At 38.5% G+C, this 17,005-nt stretch overlaps 1 protein-coding gene across 7 annotated transcripts in view; it reads left to right on the forward strand.

The window, feature by feature from the left end:
- Positions 1-15,594, forward strand: part of LOC117963845 (serine/threonine-protein phosphatase 2A 56 kDa regulatory subunit gamma isoform) — a 33,258-nt gene extending 17,664 nt beyond the window's left edge. For 3 of the 7 annotated variants that reach the window (XM_058992109.1, XM_058992110.1, XM_058992113.1), the window contains 13 exons: positions 1,577-1,776; positions 3,112-3,222; positions 3,418-3,510; positions 3,613-3,743; positions 4,285-4,344; positions 5,224-5,332; positions 6,509-6,562; positions 7,485-7,655; positions 8,239-8,366; positions 8,781-8,882; positions 9,471-9,543; positions 11,728-11,844; positions 12,845-15,594. In XM_058992109.1, the coding sequence (XP_058848092.1) occupies positions 1,577-1,776; positions 3,112-3,222; positions 3,418-3,510; positions 3,613-3,743; positions 4,285-4,344; positions 5,224-5,332; positions 6,509-6,562; positions 7,485-7,655; positions 8,239-8,366; positions 8,781-8,882; positions 9,471-9,543; positions 11,728-11,844; positions 12,845-12,979 (1,484 nt within the window). In that variant the 3' untranslated portion in view covers positions 12,980-15,594. The other 4 variants (XM_058992111.1, XM_058992115.1, XM_058992112.1 and 1 more) reach the window with 3 other exon arrangements.
- Positions 15,595-17,005: the final 1,411 nt, after the last annotated feature.

Below are 17,005 nucleotides of genomic sequence, written 5' to 3' on the forward strand. Positions count from 1 at the left end.
ACCTTACAGGCTTGGTAGGAGGCTGTGTGGTCCAGTGGTTAAAGAAACGTGCTTGTAACCAGAAGGTCCCCGGTTCAAATCCCACCTCAGCCACTGACTCATTGTGTGACCCTGAGCAAGTCACTTAACCTCCTTGTGCTTCGTCTTTCGGGTGAGATGTAATTGTAAGTGACTCTGCAGCTGATGCATAGTTCACACACCCTAGTCTCTGTAAGTCGCCTTGGGTAAAGACGTCTGCTAAATAAACAAATAATATTTATACAATTGGTGGTCCAGTGACTGCAAACAGTTTCTGGGATTCATTTTTGAAAACGCAAGACTTGGGTTTCCATTTCTAAATTGATCTGAACATCAGACCTGCTCTTTCTTTTGACTTGACATTGACACAGGTTATGTAGTTGCTTTTTATTCTGCTGATTTTATAGGAAGTCCATGCCTAGTGTGATGTGTCTTTTGTCACAATCTGGCAAGCATTGCTGAACCTGGTTCTGTAGAGATTTAGGGAATGCTTATTGTCTACTCTAGAGCCTTTGTCATGAATTCAGTGCTTTTCACAGACCCACATAAACCTGTTCTCGTAATCATAATGCTATGATATTATTAAATCATCAAGCAGTAAAGTCCTCCAGAGAGATCTTGATTTCCAAGAGTGTCACTTTGCACAACACAATGTCAGACTATTTACAGTAAAACTATATGCATTACTATTGCGAAAATAAGTCTCTGCTTTGTCATTGCACTTTTACACTGCAGAAAGAATCGTGTGGATGTGATTTAATTAGTCAAACACATTCCATGCAGAAGGTTTGGCACACTTCCATGAAAAGAGCAAAGAATGTGCCTGGTATGTGAAACCTGTTCTGATATTGGAAACTTCGCACTGCCGCTTACCTCTTGCAGAAAGGGGGAGTAGCACAGCCATCTTCAGGACCTGTTGTCGTTCAGCACCTTCTCAGCAGATACAGAGGTCTGAGACATGGCTGTTTCCTAGCAACATTGAAGAAAGCTGTAGCTGAGTTTAGCTTTCCATGCCAAATAGCCTGCTTTGAGATACTCTCAGTGCTAATTTTCAGTCTGTTTCTGGCTCTATCAGTGAATAATGTGTCAATTCAATTTGTAATGGTTAACTTGTAAGAGGCAAATTGTGTTCCACAGAATTCATTTCATCAGATTTGTCTATTTAGATCAACATTTGACGGGACACATTGTGTGTTTCTTGTTGATAGTGTGTGCAAAAAAACTATGCAAATCTAAAACTGTTTTCTTGGTGTTTTTTTTTTTATTTAGAAAGTAATAGCGTGTCGCTCTATGTGGAAATAAAGGTGAAGCATGAAACCTATAATGGAGGTTTCCATGATTCACAGCAAGCACTTGCACAGTCATTTCTCACAGCTATGTGTTCAGGCTGACGTGCATTAATGTTCTTACATGGTGCTGAGAGAAAATAATATAGCATGGGTGTAATTTCTCAATAGATTTAGTTATGTGGCAATTTTGAGTTCTTTCTTTCTTTCTTTCTTTCTTTCTTTCTTTCTTATTTAATTCTATATCATTTTTGTAATTCTTAATGTTGTAGATGCCCCTCCTGCTGAACAAGAGAAGCTGTTTGTTCAGAAATTACGGCAGTGCTGCGTCCTGTTTGATTTTGTCTCGGACCCTCTAAGTGATTTAAAGTGGAAGGAGGTGAAAAGGGCAGCTTTGAGTGAGATGGTGGAATACATCACGCACAATCGCAATGTCATCACGGAGCCCATCTACCCGGAGGTCGTTCATGTGGTAAGTGTGTGCAAACTGAACACAACGCACTGCACAGCGTCATTCACTTGCTTGGCACACTTAACTATACAAAATTTTAAATGTAGCAATCCCTTTCAGATCATAACCTGTATGCTTTCATTTCTTAGATCAATGGAAACCGAGGAAGTATATTAACCACTGTGAAATAAACATATGCTGTCCACCATTCGATTGTTGTGTTTTTATGGGGTTTTTTTTTCTTGTTAGAATATGAATTGACTTTGAAGTACCACTCTTGGCATCAAAGCCTCATGTTTCGAACAAATGCCAATTCATGTATATGCTTATTGGCTTCTACTCTGGCAGAAGCATGTCTTTATTAGTGAAAACTGTCATGCAAGCTATCCTACCCTCACAGAACAAAGTCAATGTTGGCTACAAAGAACAAGAAGTGATATATTGATTTTATTAAGTCTGTTTGCCACAATTCCCATTCTGGGACGTATTCAGGCTTTGTTATCCAAATCGTTTGAGCATGTAGGTAAGGATTTTACACACTGTTTATTTGCCCAGTTTCATTGGATTGTTTTTGAGAAGTACCTGAATTACTGTTGCAGCTGTTTTTAGCAATTTAAAATAAACGCTGCAGCGTTAATTCAAGGGAGTACGGTAGGTAGATAATGGTATTATGGGGGAATAGGTTCATGCTGCTAAGGGCCAGTGATAATCTTTGGGTCTACAGTGTGACTCTGGTCTTGGCTGCCCTAATAATGATTTCTATTATTCTCAGCTCAACCCCTGGCAGACAGGAGTTCACATGACACTTTGTATCTGATTTGGATTGCTCAGTTCAGTGAGTCTTAATGAAATGGATTGTAAAGAGAGAATGTTAGATTTTAGAAGGCAGTAACACCTGAAGGAGGCTGGCTGCCCTGTATTACACTTTCATTTTCTATTATAGTTACTTTTATAAATGTTGGACTTTACCCATTTTCTACAAAGAAACAGTGAATTATTAAAGTGAAATCCAAGTTCCCCTGTGGTTAATGACGAGGCTACAGAAATTAATCGTGTTCCTCGCTACATTTTACATCATCAGGAACAGTATTTGTCATCAAAAGGACCTTTTTATTAAAGCTGTTTTGTGTAAAACACTGAAGCTCTTTTAAAAAAAAAAAATTACCAGTCACTGACTTTCAGATGCCCAGTTAGTAAAACACAATTTTGGGATTTATATTGTGAATATAGTGCAGCTTTAATATACAAAAATGTCTGGCCCCAAGAGTTTCTCCCACAAACGTGCTTAACAAAGTAATGGTAGTTTGTAAATGTGTGGTCCTCTCATGTGTGTGTTTTTTTTTCTGTTTGTCTCAGTTTGCAGTGAACATGTTCAGAACGTTACCCCCCTCATCGAACCCCACAGGGGCAGAGTTCGATCCTGAAGAGGATGAGCCCACGCTTGAAGCAGCGTGGCCACATCTACAGGTACTGCAGCTGCCAGCTGGCTGCTTTGGATTAATAGATCAGTGGAGAAACGTATCATAAGAAGTTCACTGTGACTCTTCCTAGATTTCTGTTTTATGGAAGACCCAATAATAACATTTTTTTAAAAACCGAAACTGGTTGTGTTGTGGTGTTTTTACATTCTGTGAATAATTTTTTGTTTTTTGTTTTTTGTAGCTCGTCTATGAATTTTTTCTTAGGTTTTTAGAGTCTCCAGATTTCCAACCAAATATCGCCAAAAAATATATCGACCAGAAATTTGTAATGCAGGTAAGGTTTCAAAAACTGCCACTGTCCGTTTGAATCTATTGTGAATGAGTTTTGCTTTCATATCAATGTATTCAGATAATTGTGCGTTTTCTTCCTGTGTAGCTTCTAGACCTGTTTGACAGTGAAGACCCGCGTGAGAGAGACTTCCTGAAAACCACACTTCACAGGATCTATGGGAAGTTTCTGGGGCTGCGGGCATACATCAGAAAACAGATCAATAATATATTTTATAGGTGAGTGCACAGCTGAGCATGACAATGAAGAGGCTGAATACCAGCAAGGAATGTGTCCTCAGTGTGGCTCATTCCCTTTCTAGCATAGCCCCAGAGTATATGATGGAGATTTGCACATATGTTCGCAGTTATTCTGCCAGTTTCATTGAATAGAGATTCAGGGTTTCATACCTAATGCTTCCTGAACTTGCATCACAAAACCCTGCTTTAGTAATTCGTAAGAATCGGAGGATTTGTTCAAATTAGTTATCTTTCTTTTCAGTGATGCTCAGGCTCATAAAAATTAATGACACCATTTTTGGCATTCAAAAAAGCTAAAAGGGTAACTGCTACTAATTCACTTGTCCTTTTATAAAAAAAATTAAAAAGCACAATACATAATATAGCAATAATGTATGAGTTGCAGAATGTATGCTGTATTGCAATGCATGTGACCGTTTAAATTTCCACTCTAGTCTACTGCTGTATCCCGATAGAAACTGAAAAGTTACATTTTATGAGCTCAAATCCATTCTGTTTTACAAATATGTTTGTTTTCTAGGTTTATTTATGAAACAGAACATCACAATGGTATAGCAGAATTACTGGAAATTTTGGGAAGGTAGGATGGTTACTATTGCATATAAAATGCTTTATTGTACAAATAGAGGCGTGTGGCTTAAATTATCTATTACAAAATGCTTACCTGGGTAACAACTTGACCAATGTGAGTAAGTTTAAGATCTGTAATTGAATTGGTCACTAGGGACAAAAAGCATGCATAAAGCATACGGTATGATGTGAAGTATTTTAAAGAGAGCAGTCTGTTTACCAAAATGATTACCAGCTGTCAGCACAGAGTGCAAGTATCCTTCTGTGTTCTTTTTGTCAGGTTCAATTTACCTGCAATACACAAACACATTTTATACTGTCATTGTCTAAGTGGCATGAAGATTTGATATTAAAAACACTGCCATCTTTAGTGGTATTTTAATATGGAAATAAAAAATAAAAGACAATTGTTGCATTTGAGAACTTTGTAGTCGACTCTAAATCCGTTTATTGTTTCCAGTCGACTCTAAACCCATTGATTGTGTTTTGTTTTCTCTGTCTGCTTGAGTCACTTGTATTTTGTTTATACCGCTGCCAGTTGTTCACATGCATTCGGTATTGGCAGCAGTGTTTCTTCCTGAATTCTAATTTTATCCTCTTTTATAACTTGTGGTTTTTAGACTTCTGCTACTCGCCCTCATGCCACCGTAGAAAGAAGTTGTCGAATCTAAAAGTCAACAACTGAAAGGGTTGTGTAACACTGGAGCTTGATCCTAGCAACCGAGAACAATGCATAATGTATCCAGTATACTCTTAAGTGTTAAAATACAGTTCTACAATAAAGAAGTGGAACGAGGACCAAGGTCATTTAATGAGCTACAGATACAGAACAATCAGCCCGGGAAAGTATAGGAAATAACATCTAATTTGGTGTTTGTTTTCCTTACAGTATAATCAATGGATTTGCCTTACCATTAAAAGAGGAACACAAGATTTTCCTGTTGAAAGTTTTGCTGCCTTTGCACAAAGTGAAGTCACTTAGTGTCTACCATCCACAGGTAATGCAAATGAATAAGCCGTGCCGGGACTTTTCACTACAAGACCCTTGGATTGCCATACGGTTGTAAAAGTTTAGAAACAGCATTTTGTTTCAACTGAAAGAATATTACCTTTTCATTTTTTGTGCTTAATGACTTTAGTTGCTATTAGTTATGCTATTAGTTGCTGAATTCTGTTCCTTCTCTTAGAGTAAAGATTAACATAGTGAGAGACTACATGGTAAAATAAAACCCCACAGCACGGAGCATTTTCTGGGATTCCTTTCTATTTGTATTCATCCTGTGCATATCACACAGGAAGCCATATCCTGGTGTGGTTCTCTCAGCATGGCCTGCTATCTGTGTTCCCATGAATTCTGCATTGCAGTTCAGTGCTGAAGACTGTCTTTAGGGTTATGCAACTGCATGGTTAAGGGAGCACTCTGATTGGCTAGCAACATTCTATCAGGACAATATTGAAATGCACATTCACCTCAATCAGGCAGAGTCTTAATGTTGAAATGATGCACATTCACCTCAATCAGGCAGAGTCTTAATGTTGAAATGATGCACATTCACCTCAGTCAGGCAGAGTCGTAATGTTTAAATGATGCACATTCACCTCAGTCAGGCAGAGTCGTAATGTTGAAATGATGCACATTCACCTCAATCAGGCAGAGTCGTAATGTTGAAATGATGCACATTCACCTCAATCAGGCAGAGTCTTAATGTTGAAATGATGCACATTCATCTCAGTCAGGCAGAGTCGTAATGTTGAAATGATGCACATTCACCTCAGTCAGGCAGAGTCTTAATGTTGAAATGATGCACATTCACCTCAATCAGGCAGAGTCTTAATGTTGAAATGATGCACATTCACCTCAATCAGTCTTAACCCTTAAATAATGCTCCACTGTTCTAACAGCTGTGGATCGAATGTGGCCTCACAAATGGCACTAAACTCACATTGGTACCTTTTTAAAAACAGCTTTAAATGTTTAGGGTGGAATTTTGTCAAATTCAAATGCTAGTAAAGCTTATATAGATGAGATTAGCATTCTGTCTAGCTGCTTGATTTTGCAGATGTATTATTGTTTAAATGACTAGGAGGTAGGCTGCGGTTACTGCTGTAATGTACAGTACTGTATGCAGTGCCTGGAATTTTTCAGTGAGTATTGCTTGTGTTTTTTCTTTTAGCTGGCATACTGTGTGGTTCAGTTTCTAGAGAAGGACAGCACCCTCACTGAACCAGTAAGTTTGTTTCTGGTTTGGTTTTTTTTTTTTCTCTCTTTCGAGATGTTTTATTTAACATCTCGTTTTATTCTTTCTCTTTTGAGATGTTTTATTTAATACCAGATAAATCCATTCTTGAATATAAAACCGGATTTATCATACTACACGGCTTTGCAATTAGTATGCATTTGCTCCGGTACTTATTGTGAATGTTTGATACGGGAGAATTAATCAGAATTATTTCCATGTTGTGTTTAACAAAAGCATTTCAATGAAGTGCTTTGGCACAAGCGTAATGGTATTAGAAGCTAGCTAGTTTATATACAGTAATTGTGTTTCTGGTTTCTTTGGCTCCCATGGGGTGTCAGATAACACATTCAATGACAGTACACTACTGGACAGCCCTGTCATGCCTAAAGACACGTATGCGCGAGTAAACAAACAGCAACGTGACTGGCTGTCAAAGAAGCGTCATTAGCTTCCTGAGGAATTCGAAGAGAAGCTTTTACAGTGTCAGTGTTTCATTATTAGACTCCGTTCTAACAAACAGTACCAGCTTGGACAGAGCAGAAATGCTGATCAGACCACAGTGTTTTTCAACCAGCCAAGCAATACCACAGATCACAAAAAGAGAAAAACGGGTGCGAGTAATCACGACTGGAAATGAGAAGCCGCACATAACTGTAACGCTCTGTGTGACGGCAGACGCCCGCAAACTGCCTCCATACATTGTTTTCTTACATGCGTAATTGAGGTTGTATCTTTGTAAATTCATCTTATTTCATGTTTTATTTTTTCCTCAAATTGAGGGTGGGAAGTCTGGGCTGCATCTTAAATTCAAGACCGTCTTCAATTCGAAGGAATACGATATATTAATAATGATAAAATATTATTGCACTACATTTAAGAACTGAAATGTTTTTTTTTTTATATCATTTAGGTGGTTATGGCACTTCTAAAATACTGGCCAAAGACTCACAGTCCAAAGGAAGTGATGTATCTGAATGAACTTGAAGAAATATTGGATGTAATCGAACCCTCCGAATTTGTCAAGGTCATGGAGCCTCTGTTCAGGCAGCTGGCTAAATGTGTTTCCAGTCCACATTTTCAGGTTCGTAACCAAGCCTGCAGTGTATATAGGTCAGATTATTTAGAAATGTGCCACTGAAATGTCAGCACTTGTACTGTTTGTGTCCCAGGATTTAATACTGAAGGGAGAGCTGAAGTGCAGTCAGGCAACACTTTACAGGGAGGATTCAGGAGGAGAAACAATAAAGACCAAAAAATAAACCACTCCAACGAGTAGTGTGTGCTAAAGCAAAGACCGCACAATACCAGCGCTGTGAAGCAGCGTCTGCGTTGCACATGCTCGCACCTTACTTCCTGTATAAACATCCTGTCTGTGTTGCTTGTAGGTAGATTAAATGTCATTTTAGTTTGTGTGTAACCATAGTTTTCTTTTGTGAGGGCAGCAAGCACGAGTTGCACATTAGCTGTTCAAGGACAGAATACTGAATTAAAAGGGTATTTATTGTGTGTTAAAACTGTTTTTAGAATATCTGTCAAACTAGCAAGTGGCCAGAAATGCGAATATATTACAAACCCGTTTGTATTCTACTTTTACAAGCCGTTGTGTCTTGCATGTCCGTGGTTGACTGTTGTATTGAAAGTGTAAGAAATGTGTTTTTGTTTAGGTGGCAGAAAGGGCATTGTACTATTGGAATAATGAGTACATTATGAGTCTGATCAGTGACAATGCAGCCAAGATCTTGCCCATCATGTTCCCCTCCCTGTACCGCAATTCAAAGACTCACTGGAACAAGTAAGATGACTTTCAATGTGTTCTGTTTGTTCAGGGCAGCCAGCTTTAACGTTTTATAAACCAATCTAAAATTAGCATCATTTTGTGTACTGTGTGTTTACCATAATACATTACAGTGCTATCTGACCTGCAAAAATAGTGAAATATTGAAAATGGTTAATTACTGATATCTTCACACTGAAGGAAGGGGCAGCACGTGCGATGGGTGAATGCATAGATATCCTCACACTGAAGGAAGGGGCAGCACGTGTGATGGGTGAATGCATAGATATCCTCACACACTGAAGGAAGGGGCAGCACTCATGACACACTAGTCCTGTTGGCCCCTTTGCAGCTGTGGTTTGCTCTTTTTAATTATTTTTCATTTAAGCTACATGAATACTGTTCCGGTTTCATCAAAGGTTTCATTTACAGGACCATTCATGGTTTGATCTACAATGCTCTGAAGCTCTTTATGGAGATGAATCAGAAACTGTTTGATGATTGCACTCAACAGTTTAGAGCAGAAAAAAATAAGTAAGTAGAATGTTCTGTTCATGAGAGAGATTGGCAGTTGCTTTTGTGGTCTTCATTGCCTTGTAGTAAAGTTGAGTTGTTTGTGACTCGTGGGCTCACGTATTGCAAGTTAGCGGGTTCAGTCATTTGTTTTCAGCAGTTGCATGAATGTCTTGCTATTTAATTGCATTTTTAACATAACCTTGATTATACTGAACGCCAAATCCCCTTAATAAAGTGCAGTTCTGTCAGTTGTCTACAGCTGCATTGTTTTGTGTGTTGATCAATTGTTGTTCCATGTGCATTAAACATAAAATCAGCTGTCTTTGCATGCGTTTGAACTTGAAACTGTTTTAAAGTAAAACATTTGGGATGGTTTAAAATGTTCACGATGAAATCTGCAAGAACCCTTAAAGCAGTGAAGCTGATTAAGTAGACGCAAATGCTTAGTCCTCCTAGTAAAACTGCCACAGGAAAGATTGTAGAGCAATTGTGGGAAGTGTTATTCAGATGTTACAGTTTTTAAAGTACTGCCCTGAGAATCAAAATCGGAAACACTCTTTCTTAAAATCAAACACTTTTTATTTTTTTTGTTGTTGCTTGTTCTAGAGAGAAACTAAAATCAAAAGAACGGGAAGAGGCCTGGGTGAAGATAGAGAATCTAGCCAAATCAAACCCACAGGTATGTATGTATATAGGGTGCAGATGGGGCAGGTGTGTATGTATATAGGGTGCAGATGGGGCAGGTGTGTATGTATATAGGGTGCAGATGGGGCAGGTGTGTATGTATATAGGGTGCAGATGGGGCAGGTGTGTATGTATATAGGGTGCAGATGGGGCAGGTGTGTATGTATATAGGGTGCAGATGGGGCAGGTGTGTATATATAGGGTGCAGTGGGGCAGGTGTGTATGTATATAGGGTGCAGATGGGGCAGGTATGTATGTATATAGGGTGCAGTGGGGCAGGTGTGTATGTATATAGGGTGCAGATGGGGCAGGTGTGTATATATAGGGTGCAGATGGGGCAGGTGTGTATGTATATAGGGTGCAGATGGGGCAGGTGTGTATGTATATAGGGTGCAGATGGGGCAGGTGTGTATGTATATAGGGTGCAGATGGGGCAGGTGTGTATGTATATACGGTGCACAAGTCCAATTATATTATGTTGACTTCTCTATGTGCAATCCCTTATCTTTTTTTATTTTTTTTCTAAATAAATCCTCATAAAAGCAGCTTCACTACTCCGTAATACGATTATGGTCCAAAATTAGTGATAATGGAGATCTGTGATGACAGCCATCATAGTTAGACAGGCTTGTATCTAATTAGTACAGATGCGTATCTAATTAGTACAGAAACTACAGAATCCCTCTCTAGCCTTGATTAGTATTATTCATCCCCCCCAAAAAAATATATATATATATATTGGCAATGGAAAAAATGCAAAGCCATAAATAAACAATATCTTGAGATTATAAAAGTTGTAACAACAAACGGTTGGGGCTTGGACAAGGCTACAAACCTTACAACAAACGTTGCAGGCTGAAGAGGGGTGGCTGAGGGAAGAGGAGAGGCCAGTGTGCAGTGCAGGGTAGTATGCTCGCCCAAGTCCCTTCCTTAAAGGAAATATAGTCCAGCCTAGATTTTATTTTATTTTTTTTTTAATTCTACTGCTCATAATTCATGCAACAGTCCCATGTGTTAGTGATGGACCGAACAGCTTCAGGTTCCTGATTGCTCCAGACACACTGGCAGGGCTGTGAAAAGGGGTGCAACATCCAGAGCAGCCTAGAAGCCGTCATGGGCCCGTGTAAAGAAGGGTGTGCATTTCAGTGGGTGCTTGCAGTAGGAACAGCTGCATGGCAGGTAAAGCCATGAGGGAAGAACATCACCTCACAATACCCGCTCGCTGGCGCTGGACAGATCGCTGAAGTCCTCCTCACACGGGATGTGTGATGAGTGCACAAAGCTGCAATGTACTGATGCCCAGGGGAGCAGGCAAGCCAGCTGGGAAGCGAGTGACGGGGTGGTTTTGTCTCGCCTGCCTCAGGAGTGTGTGTCTCATGTTGATTTCAGTTTGGTGTGACGCCGTGAGTGAAGGAAATTTGCACTTCACGCGTCTAGTATGAGGAGGGCCCAATGGTCTCGGAGCATGTGTGTGATGCAAACAGGCTGTGATTTGGCTATTCTGAATGATGTTTTAGCAGCCCTATAAGAATGCAGGTTTATCACCATCTGTACAAAGCAGATTACTGGTGTCCCAAGGACAAGGCACATTTGTACCGCATTCTGAATGCACCACATTACCAAAGTAAGCGTATTCCATGAATTATGAGCAGTGGGTATAAATTAGCCTGCATGTGCCATTTTATTTCTGAACATACAGGTTTTGTATTATTCCTGGCAATTTGAATAATTTGAATCCCCTTTTTTAAATATTTGATTAGGTAGCTACATTTTTACGCATTGATTTTAAGTAGAAGAATCTTTTTCAGCTGTATGCTAATTGTTTAATTCAGATCCATTTGTGTTTTACACACTTTAATAGGGGAGTGTGTTTTGAAGTAAATCCATTTTTAGTTTTTACTACTTTATGGTAAAGCCCCATTGTTTTTTTTTTTTTTAATTTTATTTTTGAAACTGCATAGCATTCTTCCTCATCCGAGTTGCCAGGCTTCTACAAATGATCCTGGTTCAAATGATCATTTTTAGTATCTTCCACCCATCAGTGAATGGGATGTCTTCCACTGTATATACTTATGGAAGATGGTTTTTTCTCTCTTTCTCTTGTTTTAACCTCTTGAGTGCTCTCATCTTATCTTTGCTTGCGACTGATCAGTTTTATTTTGCTTTTCTTTTATATTAGTACACTGTGTGTGTTGATTCCTCTGGCCTCAATAGTCCAGTAGCAATGGAGACAGATGGTCCCTTGATAGAAGATGTTGAGATGTTAAAAAAGACTGTAGAGGAAGAAGCTGTTCAGGTAAAAATGAGTTCCGACGTTTTATATGAACCTCCTCTAATGATAGAAGTGAGTGTCGCTAAGCCTCTTAATGGCAGGCCATGGACTGAGCACTGGAATCAATTACATTCTGTAGTATGCAAGGTTTTGCATGTGACCCGCCACACCCAAGCATGTTGCTCGTTTCCATTAACTCCCATGTACTGCATTTTCACTTTACTCTGTGGAGCTGTTCTGTGTGGCAGTGTTTGCCTGGGTTCAAATCCGGACGCAAGTTTGACAGTCTCAACTTGCCATTGCTGCAGAATTAGTGGTGTGTGTGTGTGTGTGTGTGTGTGTGTGTGTGTGTGTGTGTGTGTGTTACTTGCTGCGTGCCCAGGATGGCTTTGAAAATGAGATGTTCCATATCTCTACAGCACCTTGAGTGACGAGGTCATGCACGTCCTTTGAGAACAGGTTGTATTGATGATGGTGGTGGTGCTTCTGTCCAATAACCAGCTCTGTCTTCTCATTCATACCAGCTCTACCTTTTTATATCTAGTATTGTATTACAATGCAACCCTTTGTTTGAAAGGTGGTACGTTCATAAAGTAGAGAAGGGTGTTAGGAGGATGTTTAAATCAAGACGGACCATGGCCCCATTGTGGCCCCTTTTAGATTGGGTAAACTGGGGGGAGGGTTCGCTTTTCATTCTGGGGTGTCATTGTGGCCCCTTTTAGATTGGGTACACTGGGGGGAGGGGTCGCTTTTCATTCCGGGGTGTCATTGTGGCCCCTTTTAGATTGGGTACACTGGGGGGAGGGGTCGCTTTTCATTCCGGGGTCTCATTGTGGCCCCTTTTAGATTGGGTACACTGGGGGGAGGGGTCGCTTTTCATTCCGGGGTCTCATTGTGGCCCCTTTTAGATTGGGTACACTGGGGGGAGGGGTCGCTTTTCATTCCGGGGTCTCATTGTGGCCCCTTTTAGATTGGGTAAACTGGGGGGAGGGGTTGCTTTTCATTTCATTTTCCTCTCTTGCAGTTGCAGAGGGATCAGCGAAAGGAACGCCCTCTGGTGCGCCGCAAGTCCGAGCTGCCTCAGGACATTTACACCGTGAAAGCCTTGGAAACCCATCGGCGTGCTGAAGAAATATTGACAACTCATGATGGACATTAGGCCGGGTTTCTGCTCTGCACAAAAAGAACGCAGAATTTGATACGTCAAACGTTGGCACGGAAACCAGGGGGGGGTGTCTCCTGAGTGGTACCGTTCCTGGGCTCTCCTCTTTTGAGGTTTCTGCTTCCTCAGGATGTTTTCTGAATGTTATCTGACACCTGTCTGCTTTTCAGTTGGTCTGTTGTTGTTGTTGTTGTTGTTGTTGTTGTTGTTGTTATTGTTTATTTAAAAAAAAGAATACTCCTCTTGTATCTGGAAAAACCAAGTAGAAAGCAGAACCTGAGAGCGATGGTGCTTCTGTGGTGTTGTGTGTTTTTTGTTTTTTTTTTGTAAGGGAACAATTCGGTATAGGCAACATAATTTGGAAGTGAACCTTTCAGCCCAGGGATAGCTGCCAGTGCCAACACTAGTGTTATTCATTTTGTATAGATTTTAATATTGTAAGCTTGATTCTTATTTTTTTTAATTGGCTGGGGGGTGGAAGGGTTCTGCAGAATGTACCAAAATACTGTGCAGATTTTCTTTTTGTTTTTTGCTGCAGATAAAGGAAACTCTGTGCAGGAAACCGGCATGTTTGATTAAGCTGTCCGTTCCACCGGAGTAAAGCTGTAAAGAAGAGAAAAGAAAGCTCTTTTCTGGACTGAGTTAATTTTGTGCCATACCAATTTCTTCTACACAGAAACAAAACGTGTTTTTTTTTTTTGTTTGTTTTTCTTTTTTCTTTTTTTTAAATCAAGTCCAGTCCAGCAATAAGTTTCCCCAGAATGCTTTTCAAATCCTGGTAGTTCAAACAATGGTAGATTTCTATTAAAAAGCAGAAGATTGTCCCAAGTTGCACATTCGCCCAGTGCAAGTTTAATAGCATGGCATTGATACTCGTTTAATATCAGCATGGCATTGATACCCGTTTAATATCAGCATTTTCTTTTCCATTGGACACATTTTAGCATTTTCAAGTGATTCTTACTGAAATTACGTTTGTTTGTATCAGCCTGCAATTTAATGTTGATTTCCCTTTGGGTCATCATAAAATGAGAATCCTAATTGCAATGTCAGTTGGTGAAGAAGTTGCCCTAGCTTGATGGTATGTAATACACATGTTGTGCAGCCCTGGTAATGCTGCTGCTGCTGCTGCTGCTGTGTGCCGTGCATTCCAGAGACACACACCTGCATACCATTTATACAAGGTGAGGAAACAAGTGGTCGTGCCCATTGCTATTTCTATCTAGTACTCTCCTTTGTGGTGCACATAATGCAGTTGTGATCATCCGTGTTCATGAACTGCACACAATGACACGGACAAAAGTACCTGGTTAGATTTTTTATTTTAATTGTCTTTCATTGAGTGCCTTTTTATGTATAAAATAAAAATAGGTGAATTCCATCATTTTATTTTCATGATGGAATGTGAATAGAAAAAATATCGCTTGGCTGCCATTATTATTAGGTATTAATTTTAGATTTGATTGAAAACGATGTACATAAACACATTATTGTCGTGATTGAGAATGCCCCCATGCACAACAGCTTATTCAGCTACTTAGAGAGAGAGCACTTCCTGTTTATACTTGAAAAACATTTTGTTAAGTATCCCAAATGAAGCAACCCTGCTTGACGTAGTCATTTGTCCACGTGTATTTATCCCATTTTACTTAACCCAATGTGCGCCTCTACCAAGGAGAGAAGGGTGCTTTATTCTCTTTATATATAATATATAAATATACATATCTATCTGTATGCCATTGTTTGAACTTCCATCATTCTCTAAGCGGTAGCTTTATGGCATTGTCTTTTAGGTTTGGGTGTTCAGTATGTCTGTGTGAGATGTTTATGGAGGGTTGAACGCTTTTTCTTTGTCTGCTAAACCGTGTATGTTAATGTTTGGTTGAATGTGCAAAGTGTAAAATATACTACCATGGTAAGCATTTGTCTTTGTTACTTTTTCCCTTTTTAAAGATCAACACTCACCAAGCAGATTTCTTTTTATATATATATATATGTAATGCATTGCTATTGGTGAGACAGCTTTGGGGATTTTGGCATTATAGAACTGGCACAAATTACTGAAATCGTACAACAACAACAACAACAGCAGAAAGCAAAGTTCTGTTTTGGTGACTTGTTGTTCTTTAATACGTGGCTTTACTTCAACATTTTTGCAAGTTTTTGTTTGATGTACGCTTTCCAAAATACAATAACATGACAAGTGTCCTTTAGGTGAGACTTGTACTAAATGGCTTCATTTAATATTGTACATATAATGTACTTTTGTTTTATGTAGTGTTCTCTATTAAACAGTAGATTTCATATTTTGTACAAAATGACCATATGTACAGAATAAAACATTAATAGCAACTACAAAAGCTAGGAAGCAGCACAGATTCTTTCTTTTTGTTTGTTTGTTTTTACAATATCTGTAACTATCTGCATTTAGAAATATGTTAAAGTTGAAATTAATATTTTTATCAATTTGTAATTCAAGATTTTTTGTTTTCCACATTGAAATGTCTGTGAAGGAAATCTTCATACATTAGCTTTTTAATTTGTGTGCTTCTATTCAATTTTCAAGTGGTGTACATCTATATAGAATAAATAAAGAGAACATGTGGATTTTATATTTTCATCCTAAAAGAAATGGAGTGATATTTTACTTACAATGCTCTGTAGAATACTGTACAGCGTGTGAAAGCTGAAATTCTTGTATGTCACTCACATGTTTGATGTGATGGGGCTTTGGGAGGGGGTCTGACACAACACAACATACTGAAACAGCTACAGAAACACTCAGAAACATGATATTAACTGATGATATTACTGATGCACATAACAATCAGTTTGGTGTTCTTACAATCTAACATAATGGGGGAGTGCCAACAAAGAAATGGGGTGTGTGTGTGTGTATTATATATGTATGTGTGTGTGTATGTGTGTATATATATATATATATATATATATATATATATTATATATATATATATATATATATATATATATATATATATATATATATATATATATATATATATATATATATATATATTATATATATATATAATATATATATATATATGTATGTATATATATATATATAATATATATATGTATATATATATATATATATGTGTAGGTATATATATGTATATGTGTGTGTATGTATATTGTTATGTGCATCTTGCTCTTAATGTATTACTTGTATTGTAACAATTGAAATGTATTTGCTTACGATTGTAAGTCGCCGTGGATAAGGGCGTCTGCTAAGAAATAAATAATAATAATAATAATATATATATATATATATATATATATATATATATATATATATATATATATATATATATATTATATATATATATTATGTAATGTGTGTGTGTTAGCATAGGTTTCCATTTTTAAAGCTAACGCAAAAGCTTGCATTTGTTTTTGAGAGCTGTAGTTAAATTATTTTGTTATGGTCTGTTGTGTAGACTGTATTTTATTTATGGACAGACCAAATGAAAGACAACCTCCTAACACTGAATAAGCAGATTCATATCGCCATCTAGTGTTGTAAATGCACAACACACCAACGTGTGGAGGGTAAGAAATGATTTCGGTACATTACTGGGAATACCCCGCTGACTCAATGCTGCGGATAAAGTCTCTGACGACTATCTTTTAAATCTGCTAGTTTTAGTGATTATATGAAGCGGTTTTCACTGTAGTAGTAACCGCTATACTGAAGCGTGTAGCCGGTCCTTGTTCGAATGTGGCGCAATTCGGTGGCTGCATTACAAAGTGCTGGCTGAGTTTGCTGAACACGGAACGCAGTGCAAACAAGAAAACACATTCGAGTTAAGAAGCGATACCACAAATACACAAGCATACTGAGACAGCTAGCACTAATCCCGGACTGCCTGGTGTTCCAAATAAGAGAGTTAATGGAACGTACTTGCTTAAGCAGTATATTTAGCATATTGTTCGTAACGCAGTATGACAAAGCAACAGAAGAATACGTTATGATTGTGCTTAGTTGCTATTAATAAATGC

This window comes from Acipenser ruthenus, chromosome 18 (assembly GCF_902713425.1).
Source record: "Acipenser ruthenus chromosome 18, fAciRut3.2 maternal haplotype, whole genome shotgun sequence".
Taxonomy (NCBI): domain Eukaryota; kingdom Metazoa; phylum Chordata; class Actinopteri; order Acipenseriformes; family Acipenseridae; genus Acipenser; species Acipenser ruthenus.